Source organism: Syngnathus floridae, chromosome 3, assembly GCF_059516105.1.
Source record: "Syngnathus floridae isolate MCC-2025c chromosome 3, RoL_Sflo_1.0, whole genome shotgun sequence".
NCBI lineage: Eukaryota > Metazoa > Chordata > Actinopteri > Syngnathiformes > Syngnathidae > Syngnathus > Syngnathus floridae.
Genome location: NC_142415.1, coordinates 11,460,103 through 11,475,007, shown reverse-complemented (window position 1 = coordinate 11,475,007; position 14,905 = coordinate 11,460,103). Strand labels below are relative to the sequence as shown.

At 37.6% G+C, this 14,905-nt stretch overlaps 1 protein-coding gene across 3 annotated transcripts in view; it reads right to left on the bottom strand.

Moving 5' to 3' along the window:
* tub (TUB bipartite transcription factor) overlaps positions 1-12,471 on the bottom strand; it is a 30,818-nt gene extending 18,347 nt beyond the window's left edge. For 2 of the 3 annotated variants that reach the window (XM_088370395.1, XM_088370396.1), the window contains exon 1: positions 12,273-12,471. In XM_088370395.1, the coding sequence (XP_088226521.1) occupies positions 12,273-12,328 (56 nt within the window). In that variant the 5' untranslated portion in view covers positions 12,329-12,471. The remainder of the gene's footprint in view (positions 1-12,272) is intronic. The other variant, XM_088370397.1, reaches the window with a different exon arrangement.
* Between the last annotated feature and the right edge of the window lie 2,434 nt (positions 12,472-14,905).

Sequence of the window (14,905 nt, the reverse complement as noted above, 5' to 3'; positions counted from 1 at the left end):
ACTTTTGATATTACTTTTGGTTCTGCAAGTGTATCTAAAGCTATGGCCATGGAGCTGGCATACAATTTCAGTCTCAAAAGTCACGAGTGGTGCATTTCTTAGAGCAAAACTGTACTTCTATCGATTGGGGGTTGCAGAGCGGGAGCTCCATACTTAGTGAAAAGTAGGGGGAGAAAAAAAAAAAAACTTATATCAAATACTAATTTCGAATCAGAAGACACTCGTTTAGATGTCACTAAACAAAAACAGCTCCTACATCCCAAACAGAATCTACAGTGTTTGAAGGCAGATATCTTATCCGATCTACAAGTGTCCTAAAATGAACAAACCCAAGAGAGATGTTTTTGCATATTGAGTACGAGCTTCTGGGATGAAAGTGGCGCTAAATGGAACAAGCCACTCAGCTCAGGAACGCTCCTGAGTAAAAGCACCCCGCTGAATATTTGATGCTGGAGAGCAGACTTTGAAGTTTGACTTTGAAGGCTGCATTTGGTCATGAGGGACTTTGGTAATGATAAGAATATATTCTTCCTGCTTCCGTCCCACTCGACTCCATTTTCAAAGTACAGTACTTGTTTCACTGGCCTTACTAATGATACAATGATAATGTCTCCTATGATCAATTATATTAGTCCAGTCCAGAATTTTTGCATCTATCTCGTGCCCATAAGCACTGTTATATTAGGAACAACAGACCTACAGTAGCTGTAAATATGGTATTTTCACTTAATGCACTCGCAATCCCTGGCTTTTGTCCGCCAGCCTCAATCAGGCTTGAAATTTAGCTGCAGCGAACACAAGCATTGCAGAGATCAGAAGGACATTACCCAGTGATTATTTACTTCCAACCAGTAATTAATGTTATTGTTTGGGGACCTAAAAAGAAGTCGGGAGGTTTTGAAACATTCTCTAGTGAGGCTCCAGTGCTGTGGAATTAATTATTTACACAAATGAGAGCGACTGCTTCTGTATTTATGTTTAATTCTCCACTAAAAGACTTATCACTACATTCTTGCAACTTATCTGTCTCTTGCGCTGCCTTACCAGTATGATCCTAAATTGGAAGGGTATGATGCTCTTTTAACATTAAAAGAAAAGGTGTGAAGATTTACTAAAATAAAAATAAAATAAAAAGATTTATCAAAATATATTAAAAAAAAATCCTGGATGAATCCAAGACAAAAGTTTCACTTTCTACACTTTCTACTGTTTTTATCTACAGGTTAAAAAAAAGAAAAAAGAAAAAAAGGTGTGCTGCATTTTACTAAACTGTTTATAGTTCATGCAACAGCAATGAGTTTTTCCCCCTTCCTGCTGATTGCAAATAAACACAAGAGTTATCTTTGCTGGCCGCAAATCTAACACAAAGGCTTTAACAACAAAACAGCTTTGATTGATCTGTGGATCATCAAAGTAATATTAAATACTTTCACAGTATTTGATAGCTACTCAGAGCATAAATGCTGTGTGACAGCAGGAGATGAAGTGTATTCTTCCAGTCCCACTGCCAATACACGTCACATCTTGCACAGCAGAGTGGAGGCGGGCTTGGAGAACTGGTAGGCAATAAGCAAATGAGAGCTAATTAAGCCCTCTTGGCATCATCTTGAGATAATGAATTTAAAAGCTGTATAAATACTCACTTGTTTAATTATACAAATTAAAATACAGTGTATGTATTCCATTTATCCATTTTGCATGGAAGTTGTTCTCTCCTGGTTCTCTGCAGGTGAGCTGCAGCCTATTTCACCTGACTTTGGGCAAAAGATGGACCACTTCTTATATGTTTAATGCCAAGAAGTCCCAAGTTTGTTTGAGTCCTATACTTGAACAGCAAAACTATGAAGTACACTGAAAGAAACAAGTAAAACTCAGGCAACAAACACAAAATGATGGATGCTGTGCATCTAACAAAGATGTCCTCCTCTGTGATTCTCCAGCAGTGATGTGCCACTTGCAATTTAATTTATGATAGCTCATTGAAGGGCACCTTAAAAATGGGATATTCCTACAATAAGTGCTGGTAGGATATAACTCAAGGCTAACTTGGGGCCTTCAACAAAAATGCTGGCATCTTTATCCAAAATAAATGTGAAAAACACAAACAGGCAAGTGTGTATAAAAAGTCTACACACCCCTGTTCAAATGCCAGTGTTTTGTAGTCCTAAAAATGACACCAAGAAAATGATTTCAAAACTTTTTGTCACAATTGTAACCTGTACAACTCTACTGAGGAATAGGGGAGAGCGGTAAAGTAAAAAATAACTGCAAGTGTGGTTGCACAAGTGTGCTTGCACTCTTATAATAGGGGAGTCCGTGTTCGGAGTTAATCAATAAACTGTCAAATATATGTCAGCACACACCTGTCACTATTTTAAGGGTCTCTGAATAACCACAGGTTCAGATGTTCAGGTAGACCTTTACTGACATGTTGATAGTCACATCTTTCAGCACAAACAGCTTCCGCAGAATTAGACCACACTCCTTGTTCAAATGTATCAGTTGCTAGATGGAAATAAAGGTAATACCAAGGCATTAAACATAATATGGAACACAGCAGAGTGAAGAAAATATGGTACAGCAGTAAAATTACCAAGAACTGGATGTCCCTCCAAAATTCATGAAGACATCACATCAGGCGGGCTTTGACATTGAAGGAGCTGTAATTGGAATTTCGTATTCTTTCATTGTTTTGGGCTATAAGGTGGGGTGGCAAGAAACAAAGAAAAACATTTAAGCCCAGGTATGTTTAGCAGAAACACACTTGAATTCTCCCAAACATATGTGAGGAAAATGTATTACTGTCCGACAAAACCAAAGTTGAGTTTCCACTTGTTATACTGATCCTCACCAAGACATGCAGCATGGTGGTGGCAGCATCATGCATTGGGCCTGTTTTACTTATTTTTATTGGACACGAGGCCGGAGGTTATGTCACATTAATGTTAAAAAAAGTCTTATTTTCTTAGATTACAAAAACAGGGCTATGTAGACTTTTTATATCCACTAGAAATAAAAAGCTTTAGACTGAGACTCCAACGTGAGTGACTTTCCGTATGCATGATATGAATGAAAAGTGACCGAGCATATTGCCGTTTGTCCAGCATTATTCGAATCCAATGTGCCCACATATATTGATTCCTGCTAATGCGGGAAATATACACTTTGATCCTACCAACACATGGTGGAGAGATGTGGTGATGTTTCTTAAGCACTTGTTTTGCAACAGCATCACATCGATCTTTGACAAAAGATCACATACTGGTGTGCCGTGTATCAACCTAAATCCCGGCTGAGAGCCAGTTGAGAGCATCCATAAAACATCATTTGGATTAGCAAATGTCAGACTGGATGAAACATTGTTTCAATGTCCCAGTGTCCCACTGAAGCATCCGGATTGACTCCCTCAATACAGCACAATTCTGTTGTGTCTTATCTGACAGCAGACCGGTCCGTGAGTAATCAGCAAGCATCTTAACCTTGTGGATTCACGCATTTTCTTATCATGTTTCAGAAGTTTCTCTACATGTGCATTGGATCACATACGTAATGCTTGATAAAGTATGTTGATTCATTGACATTCGCAGTGAGGCAAAGCTAACCAAATTAAATGTCAAATGCATAAGCAAGGAAAATCAATGTTCAGTAATGCCTTGTGATATGACTTTAATATGTGGTGATCACACTTGTGCCTCACCCAAAAGTAGGATAAAGAATGTCTGTCTGTATTCTTGTACTCTTGTACTATGTGCCTTCATGTGCTGCTCCACAGTTTGTGTATAAATATTGTTTGTTCATTAATTTAACTATAGCATTTCACATTGATTGTTAGCATTGAGCTAAAAAAACAACAACAACATTTCCAAGGCAAAGTCTAATTCTTATAGTTTTATGTTTAAGTAGACGTTTAAATACAAGTAGGAATGGCAATCACCAAATCAAAGCCACTTTTTTAAATCGGTAAACTTCTGCTTGTTGTGAATTGGGTTAAACTGAGTTCACCCCAAATTGAGTTCACATTAAAAAGCATAAAAATCAGCCTGATGATGGCTCATGTCTTGTAAACATATAAATCAGGTCACTTGTAATTCAAAGCACCACAGTAATAAAATCCCATCAAGATTAGGCAAGACCTCATCAGTCTAGGATTTATACTGCATACACATTCTGGCCACAGTATGAGGTCCTCTTGTCCTATCTAATGAGATAAAAGTTGATTTAAAAAAAATGGCATGTTTGATTTATCAAGGAGGTACTCACTTAACATTTTAGCATATTGTATCACTCTAATGTATCACTCATGCTGACTATTTTACTTGGTAAGAAATGAAACCAACTTGTTAGGTCTCAGTATGCTGTGGCAACTACATACGGTCATTTTTGATACGGCTCTTGTATTGAATCGTTTTTGATTATGCAGTTTCATGTGCTGATTGAATATTAGTCGGTGCAAACGACATGTTTAAACATGTAATCAAAATGGTTTGAGTTGATGATAATTTTATTCCAGGGTAAGGTTAGCTGCTTTGAAATTAGATGATGAAACTGGGGTATTGCTATTTGTTGATTGACACAACAGGTCGTGGCATTGTATATGCTTTGAGGGTCTTAATTTGTGACGAGAAATAAATGTCCAAATTGCAAAAGCTAAAGATGGAGCCTGCAAGCGAGAGGTATGACAGAGACAGACACATATTCAATAACAGTCAGGCCTTGTTACCACACTTGAAATCATTTTGTGTTTCAAACTAACATCAGTTCTTGTCAAAAGTCCAAAAGAATAATTTGATTTTTAAAAATATCAGTTTTGCTGCACAATGTCCACAAAATGAAATGTTTATTTAGGTCTTTGGCTTCATAAATTAAAATGTAAATCTTTTGCAAAGAAGGGTATCTCATCTCATCTCATTTGTAATTTTATTTATTTGAGTTGTACTTTTCTGTATATTTCATGAGTTAGATTTTTGTATCTGTTATGAGTTTGCGTTGGGTTTTTATATCTTTACATATTTTATGTTATGGACTACAGGTGGAAATTGGGTTTCTGCTAAATCTGGTACAAGGATCTCTTTGTGTCTGTGATATTGATTCATCTTTGTACAGGTTGTCTGTAATTAAAAAAAAGAAAAAAAATCTAAATTGTATTATTCATTTACTAAATTGAAGTTCAGTGAGCTATTAAATGCCTAATATAAAATTGCTCCATTGTTCAAAAATATAAAATACCCATTTTATGCAAATTAGATTATTTAATCCAGGAAATAAATGTAGTTGTCATGGGATTTAATTAAAGGGAAAAAGACCAAATGTATGTAAACAACATAATAATCATCCATTTAAAAAGAATGTTGGAAGTTACAAAATAAGTCCCACAAAAAGGAAGCGAGAGAATATTAATAAAACGTGTCTTTTTCCATTTGAACATCATTTGTAACCAGGGGCAACAGACAGTTTGTTTTAAGTATAATATCTGGCGCTGTGATTCAGCGGATGAGTCACAATTACAGAATCCTCCACATCATCAAGTGTGGTCGCACTGTAGAATGCACAAACAATTCTTAGGCAGTAAATTTTCTTTATGCGGTGAAGGATTAGAAAACTAGTGCAACTAAAAACACAGCTACCTTTCAAAATGTACTCACACTCCCAAGGCAGTTTTCTCATTGAATTATAAATAATGAATAAATAATCGATGTGTAATAAACACTAAAAGGTCTGTAGCTTTAATTGGACCCTCGTGATTGTCCTGTTCTAATTCATGCACAGCACAGCAGCAGTAAATCAATCAGGCCGTTTGCTGTCAAATTTTTCAAATTTACCCCTTGCAGATAAAAAAGCTGTCACCTCAAATCTCAACACAAGAAGACGTGCAGAAAGATGGAGGCACCAATGAGTGCATTGCTTGCATCCCAACTCAGCTCCCTCTCATGCATCCTCTGAAAACACACTGGCTTCCGTAACCATGGCAACAGCTGAGAATCCAAATTAGTAGATAGGGGGGAAAAATCTCAGCAGTAGGCTACTATGCTTTAGCGTGTGTGTGTCTAAAATAACACATTGTCCATCTGTATGATTAAAACGTTGAACTGTTTATTTTCTTGCAGTAGCGTGCATTTTACGTGCAGGCCTGGTCAGCCACTTGCTGGTCGTGCATGCGTGGCAAATTGGAGAATTTTGAGATTTCATGTTGTGTCGGTCTGATTGTATTGCATCGGCACATATTCTGTTTAAATGTGTGTTGCTGTGTGCTTTTACTAACAGTGACATTATGACCTGTGGTGCGTTTGTCATCCAATGGAAATCAGAGCATGCAGTTCAACATTTTTCACCAATGTAAAATACACAGTCAAATCGAGACACCTCGACTGTGATAGCCACTCAGCCGCTGTCAGAACAGCAGAGCGTCTTTAAAATTGACTTTGTTCTTTTTGTCGTAATATTTATAGAGCTTGTCCAAAACAGTAAACAAAGTCATGTTGATTCTTTTGGATTTTAATCACAATCACTTTCAATAGTTTATTCCTTACACTGTCTAAAACCTTTTTAAAAAACTGTCACTTTTATTTAAAAAGAAATACAATTTAAAGAATATTTAGTATTTATTTTTATTCAATTATTTGACTCGCCATACATATATAGGAATAGGACTTTACATGACACAATTGTGTTGTAATATAACTGATTTTAATATAGAAGCTGGAGAAAAGATTTTTGTTGGTGGTGTGCCTCGAGATTTTTTCCAATGAAAAGGTGTGCCGTGAAGGAAAAAAGGTTGGGAAACACTGAGTCAGTCAGGAAAAAGCTCGACTGTTAAAAAAAGATAGATTTGACGGATGGACACACGGCGGCGCTGTTTGCCAGCTTATGTCCCTCAACCACAGCCTTTTAAAGAACACATTAGTATGTGAAAGTATGTTAAGATGACATTAAGGTGCAGTAAACCTCATCTTCAAGCACAATAATAAACACATCCTTGAATTATTTACTTCAATGACAATAAAAAATGTATCATCCATGTTAATGAAGAATTGCTGATTGACATTTTGTATAGGTGATGTATTGTACCTCCCTAATATTTTGACCAGTGAGTGAATAAATGACATCTTAAGGCATTAAACATGCAGCACACAATCCTGACTGGTTGTACTTTAGAAGCAAGGGAGATTGTCGAATGTCCCTACATTTACAGCGTCCTTATAATAATTACACTCTTCAGACTCGCAATCTTATTTCTGAATAACATGTAGTGCCACCTCCCAGTTTTACGCCACACTCATTCACCATAGCAACCGGCTCCAGAGGCATATCTCACATTCAGTACTGGTGCAGAGCTCTGGAGGAGAGCTGAATAAAGGAATAGTCAGTGTGAAGAGTATTAACATACAAATCAAGGACAGAAGGACTCTGGGAACTTGGACAAAATCCCCCCTAAAGGCAAAAATAATAATAATTAAAAGGTAGTAAATGATTCAAGACATCTTATCTCATCAAATAAAATTAACTTCATTGAAAGAAGAGTGGAAAGGCCCTGTTAAGCTTAACATAAAACAAAGGCAATTACATGTGTATTTAACTCAATCATAGAATCTAATGAGCCTTCACAGTTTGTTATTCGTGGGAAATGGGTTAATCTATCAATGTTTATTTATTATTGTGGTTATAGTTTACAGTGGAGTAGAGATGTTCCAATAACAAGATGACCAAAATATTTGAAACACGCCTCTTTCTTGACTTGACCATGACTGACAATGAAATGAATTGAAATGCCAGTGTTGCCTTTGGAATGTTTGGTTTGTTGCGCTCATCTGATTCTGTTGGTGCACAAGCTAATTTGGTAACAGAAAGTAATCTGCGTTTTTGCGTGAAAAAGGGCGCATCATCGTTTTCATGCAGGGGCAATGGTTAAAGTTCGGGATGTCACTGGGCCTTTCTGCCTTGCCCACCAGTGAATCTGAAAATTTGGTTACAAAAAGTAGACTTATTTTTAGACTGGGGAAATGCAGGTCTAATTCAAGGCGCAAGCAATTTCTGCATATTTAATCGAGGCACAGACACACAAATTTGTGCTTTTCATTGATAAATATAACACCAGTGAGGGATAATCCCTTGGAATCAGTATATCATAATTATTTTAAAATATATATTTTAAAAGCACCCCATCACTATGGTTTAAGTGTGTGTAAACTCCGAAGTGATAGGCACACCTGCTGCTAAAAGGGCCATTTTAGAGAAGCCGACTTTGATGCAAAAAAAATAACAACAATAACCAGCCCTAGTCCATTTCAGTATCAAAGTGGAGAGACTTCAAACACATATGCTACTCATATGCTGCGATGTAGAAAAATGTAGCAAAGACCAAGTTATTCTGTGGGTGTAAAACAAGCTGAGAAAGAGCACAGTTACAAAGTATCTATCTTAAGTATTCTTTGATTTACTTACAAGTGGCATCTCCTGAATGTTAAAATGTTTCCTTATGACATGAGGTCATAGTGGTGACAAAGCTGAACAAAGCTTCATTATTAAAAAACAGATGATGAAAAAGATGTTTTTCTTGGAACTGACTAACGAAAGGATACTGGCATGCTGTCAAGATAGCAGAAAGTAGTTTAGTCTTGCAGCATCTATCACGCTTAAGGGATAGCGCCAATAAAGCAAATGTCTTCATGCAGCTGACTCACTACAGCATCTATCGAAATTTGCTCTTCTATTGACTGAATGGATGAATGAATTGATTAATTGATACACAGTGATTCAGATAGGTACTACGATGAGCCATGCGTGGTGAGCAAGTGGTACGGCTGCCTCACAATTGGAAGTCAATGTTTGAATCTTTGCATAATCTAATTGCTATTTTTTCGGTATATTCCTCTGATATTTCAAAAAGATGTGTTTTAGGTTCTATTATTTTATATAACGTTGCTGTTTCTCCCACTTCAGTTCATACACAGACAATTGAGTAGAATACATTTTACTATAATCAAGGAAAATCAAGATCTTGCTTCGACCTAGAAACTAATTTTTATGTGCGAAAGCATCTTTGCAACATCACATATTTAACGGATTGGCCACCACCATTCAACTGTGGTTCAATATGTTAATCAGAAACTAAGGGCCGATGGTCAGCCATTTTTGAAATCTAGTTGCAGAGCCTTGCCCACTGCACAACACTACATTTTTTTATAGTTAGGCTGCACGGCAAGATTAATTTAAAACAGACCATACACTTATGACCACTTGGCTTCAACACTGCATAAGGGCGATATAACCGTCTGGGTGGGACCATTTTGAATGTTTAAAACAGAATATAATCCCACTCTCCACCCCACAGTACAAAATACGATTTGAATTAAAGCATAAAAATGCAAGGCAGAGCTTTCTAAAATCTGTATATTATCTTGTTAGCCCACCTTGCGTTTCCATCTCTAGGCTACAGTGTTTGCCGAGTGGGTGCGAGAACATTGTGAGATTGCACATACTGTATGTCCAAGCACTGGCAGATACACCATGAGTTACAATGCCTGAAACCATAAAAGCCTGAAAACAAGCGTACACGTTCACAGTAACATCACTTGACTCCGCTGCAGGTCATCTTTACTTATTCCAGACAGTCAGTTTGTCATTACAAATGTTATCAAAACAATTTATTTCCAAGGCCCAGATAGTAATTTGTCATACACATGCTCCTCGACCCATCTGGCTCTTCATCTTACTCTGCACATTTAATGCCACTGTGGAAAAGGTTGAAATGTCTGGTAGCTTTAATGAAATGTGTTTTCCTCTTGCCTTCTCCTCATAATGCGCAGATTTTGTTTTACTAAGTGCTAACCTTTTCCTGAATCAAGTCTGCACATGTGCAGTGAGATGGACTTGTCTGCTATATGTTAGTTAGATGGAGCACTTGAAATAATCATGATCTATTAAGGATTTTGTTTGTTTGTTTGTTTGTTTGTTTGTTTGTTTGTTTGTTTGTTTGTTTGTTTGTTTGTTTGTTTTGAAAGCACACAAAGCAAGACTTAACCCCTAAGTTATTGCGTTACAAGCAATTTTTTTATGAGACATTTGGGGGCTCCTAGAAATTTCAATTTCCTGTGTTTACCCAATGGTACGTTAGAATCTACAGAATTGCCACTCCGTTCCATTTCACTAAATTCCACGTTTTTCTGTATTGTTCGCAAATAAATCACGCCCTTGTTGTAGTTTTGCTTTCAGTAATATTCGACATCAGAGGTGTCAAATTCTGGTCCTCGAGAGTCCTCCAAACACATAAAACACGCAGTGTACTTTTTATACCTATAAGCTATAAGTTGGCTTTCTATTAGGATACATATTTGTACTTTTACTCAAGTAGTTTTCTGGTACTTTTGCAGCACTGACCAAGCACTTCCGCAGCACTGACCAAGCACTTCCGCAAATATTGCAAGTAATTGAATACACACACAGGCACACGCACACATGCACTAAAACAAATACACACAAAGTGACTTGTCTTGTGATTAACAGAGACCTGAGAATACCACAGGGAATAAACAGAACAGCAGAATTATAATAGCTGGTCGATTATTGAAGGAAGCCATGAAAATCACGATTAGCAACAGCCGCAACAATTTCCCAGGTGCATTAGCTTAATTTCAAGACTGTACGACAATTTGTTTTATATTTTCTCATAGCCGTTGTAATCCTGACTAATAGTCATTTAAAGAATAGACGTGCCAAGAATGCTGCCGTTGTTGCCAATGTCATTACACTAACATCCATGATTCATATTTGGTGTATTCTGACACCAAAATGGACTACTACCACAATTAATTCATAAATACCCCAAGTCACTGTGATGGTCTAACCAGTTGGTCTCAGAAAGGAATCACAGTGCTCTATCTTTGCAAATTCTGTTATTGGTCTTGTTGCCACTGCACAGCAAAAACAAACAGTACTCCTTTATTGCTATTGATCTTCACACAGTGTACAAGAGCTTGCATACTGTTCATAGTTTGCAGTACGGTGAAAAATTTTGGGCTCCAAGAGATCAGCGCCTCGAGCTGCAGTCTCTTGGGATGTCCAAGAACTCATTTGGAATACCAATTAAACAGTCAGAGACAGCATGTACAGGGCTGTCTCCTGCTGCATACGATGACAGATCGCCGAACTAAAACAACCAACAGGAGTAGGAAGTGGTAGAGCTTAGCTATTGTTTTCATTTTGTATGTGTAATCACACAGGTCAAGAAACAGACAATGGTGGGATAACACAATGAAAAGCAGACTCTGTAGTATTAATGTTTTTTTCAAAACAAACTCGCACATCTGAAGGATGTTCACTCGAGTGACCCTTTCACATTGCATGGTGACATCGCAACAGGCAATTTGTCTTTGAAAGGAACAGATTCAAATTGTGTTAACCACAGTTCTATGAGGCCATTAATTTACAAACACAAATTCCAATAAAGTTGGAATTAAGACTAAAATAAAAACAGAATACAAAGTTTTGCAAATCTTATTCAACCTATATTTAATTAGAATGTCTCAGTGTCCCATTGCTATTTGTGAAACGCTTAGTTATAGTTGCAGCTATTGTAAAATGCGATATGTAAATAAAGTTGTATGAGAAAATGGTATTTTATCACAGAAGGTGAAGTAAGACATGTTAATGGGCAATATAACAATACTTACAGGCATGTATTCTATATTATCTATGAAGACTAATATCACTGACGTACAGTTGAGACTATCTCTATATACATTATACTGCCCCCGGTGGCCAAGGCGTGCAAATCAGAAAGATCATTTCTGTCCATGGAACAGAAAACAGAAATGGGGCAAAAAGTTTGATTTGTTTACGTGTGGAGTATTTTTTACATTTCTAACTGGATAAAGGAAAAATATCAATCGATATTATACTTGCTAACATTTCAAACACAATAATTATTGAATATTTTGGGGTGGGCGCTGGCACTTGTGTCTCAAGGTACCAGGAAGGAAGGAAGGAAGGAAGGAAGGAAGGAAGGAAGGAAGGAAGGAAAGAAGGAAGGAAGGAAGGAAGGAAGGAAGGAAGGAAGGAAGGAAGGAAGGAAGGAAGGGATAGATAGATAGATAGATAGATAGATAGATAGATAGATAGATAGATAGATAGATAGATAGATAGATAGATAGATAGATAGATAGATAGATAGATAGATAGATAGATAGATAGATAGATAGATAGATAGATAGATAGATAGATAGATAGATAGATAGATAGATAGATAGATAGATAGATAGATAGATAGATAGCCTTACCTGTCATAGCTCCATCGGCTGTACGACATGCTCCTGTTGCCGCCGACCCCCTCCATGGATTACAATGTGTGAAGCTTAGTCGGTCGCTCGGTCGAAAGCTCCCGTGTCTTCCACCCCAGGATTCGAGCGAGCAGAAACGGTGCGCGTCCGGCGACGTTGCTGTTGATTTAGAAGCACCGAGTGAGAAAGGCGGAGGGGTGCGCGATCCGGCGGTCAGTTCCGCATGCACGAGCGTTTCATTGATTCCATAATCGATCGATGTTGATTTGTCAACTTGCGCGTGTTTGACGTCCCCCTGAGAAGGCTTCCTCTTGATTAAAGGGGAGGAGACGCGTTCATGTTAGGAGCTGCTCACCCACTTGATGGAGCGCCGCAGCAACCGCTACTCAATGATAGTCTGTAGTGGGAAGTGTAACCAAGTATAAGTACTTTGTCACTAATCCTGACATCCTTTTTTTACACCCCCACACATCGTGCAAGAATATGCAAACATTCTACATGTACATGTTTCAAAATGCACAATAGCACATCTGGCTTCAATAAATAAATGATGTTTCAGAGAAAAGGAAATTCTGCACCTGTCTTGAGTTACCTTATGACTTGACAGTCCCTCAGGCTCAGCGTACACCAACTTTGTAGCACCTGCTGAGAGCGAATGGCATTTTCAAATATGATCATTTTTATGTCACTTTGGGAAGTCATCAAACTTTATGGTGATATTGACATTTCCGGTCATTTGTCAAATTGACCCAAACGGTATGTATGTGTTCATTATTAAGTTAATTTTTCATACATACTGTCTGTCAGTACTTTTAAGTCATTTATGGTGTTTTGGGATCATGCCACACGGTGGCGCCTTTTCAATTAATTGTGTTAATTGGTTACTGCTCTATGGAAGTGTGGAGATGCAAATGTGGACATTTTTGAGTCACAAATACGTTTGAACGAACTCACAAATACTTTCGAAGGTACTCAGCAATTCTTTCGAACATACCTTGGAACGTACTCGCAAATATGTTCGATCGTACTCGCAAGTACGTTTGAATGTATGTGTAGGCTTAATGCTACAAACGTAGCATTTTTCCCATAATTGATTTGCACATGCATAGTAAAGAAAACTTTTTTTAACATTTAGCCTACATTTTACCAATACGTTCAAAAATTAAGTTAATAAACAATCCTTTTTTTACATTTGCAATGCATGCTTTATGCTTGGCATTTTTTCCCTACAATCACGCGTTGAGTTCTAGTTCATTGTGTGACGTGAATCATGATGAATGCTTATTTAATCACAAACTATGAATCATATGGAAACAAGTTTGAGTATTAAATCTGCCTACACATCTATATTTTATTTCATTTTTTAAAAAAAAGGTACCCCTTCTGGCTCAATGAGAGGTTTTATTTCAGCACCAAAAAAAGCTCAACACAAGTCAAAAGACATTCCTATGGGAAACAAATCAGTACGATGCGATCAATGCACATAAGCATTTTTACCACAATGGGTGCTATAAATGTCAGCAGTTAGAAAATGTCCATTTTTGGAGCCCATTTAAGCGCCAATGCGCACCAGGGCCCTTCGTAGCTTGCATGGCATTTCATTCTCTATTGGGAAGATAAATACAACCTGCATTTGTAAGCCTCATAAACATTTTTGATTAAGAATCCAATTTGGTTAAACCTGGGGCAACGTTATCTTTGAACAACCAGGACAATTAAATACTCCGCTTTACACATATTCACAAAACAATAATAAATTGCCTCCTACAGTAGTTAAGAAAATCATGTATAAAAGTATAAACATTTAATCAAGACTGTTACTACCATTCTCTAATTTTCTTGATCTTCAAAAACAAGCTGATATGAACAACAACAGTAGAGAAGGCAGAGTAGAATTTCGTGTGTGTGTTATTGTGTGTACAGAACATGAAGCCACAGGTGGCAGGTCCATTGAGTTCATGTGGCACTGCCGAGCACATTAATGCTGTTTTTCTTCCAACAGAAATGCACTGAGGGGTAAAACAATTACAGATCAACATGGTTACTTAAGGATAGGCTACAAAAAAATCCCTCGTGTTACTGGAATGATTAATCGGTTCTGTTGACTAAATGTTGATCAGACATGTTACATTAAGATGGAATTGTAAAGACCCTGTAAAGTGGATTCAGAGATTTGTGTAGTGATATGTTTGAAGATGATTTAAAAAATTCACCTTGTGTAGCACATTCATCACCCCACACTCAACACTGAAGATAAACATGACCGCCTTTGCTCGCATCAGCGGTTAATCAGCTCGATTGCAACTTGCAGTTAGCTAGGTATGCCTCCAACTTGAAAATCCGTATTTTCTTGAGATAGTCAGCTGTTGTAGGAGCTTGAAAGCTCTTCATTGCCAGCTGTGAGTACATTGAGTTAGCCTGGCCGCTTTAGAGTGCCTCGTCGTATCAGTGTGAAAATATTTCAGCCATCATAGGCTTTCAGCGGATATATTTCTGTGGCTCAAATGTAGTTACAGGAAGGTAGAAGAAAGTCGGTCGGTGGCTTTCATTTTTACTGGTCCTGAAAGAGGCATTTGATTGACAGTTGAGCGGGACATTGTCTCAGCGCATTCAAGGGACAAACCGACAGCGTC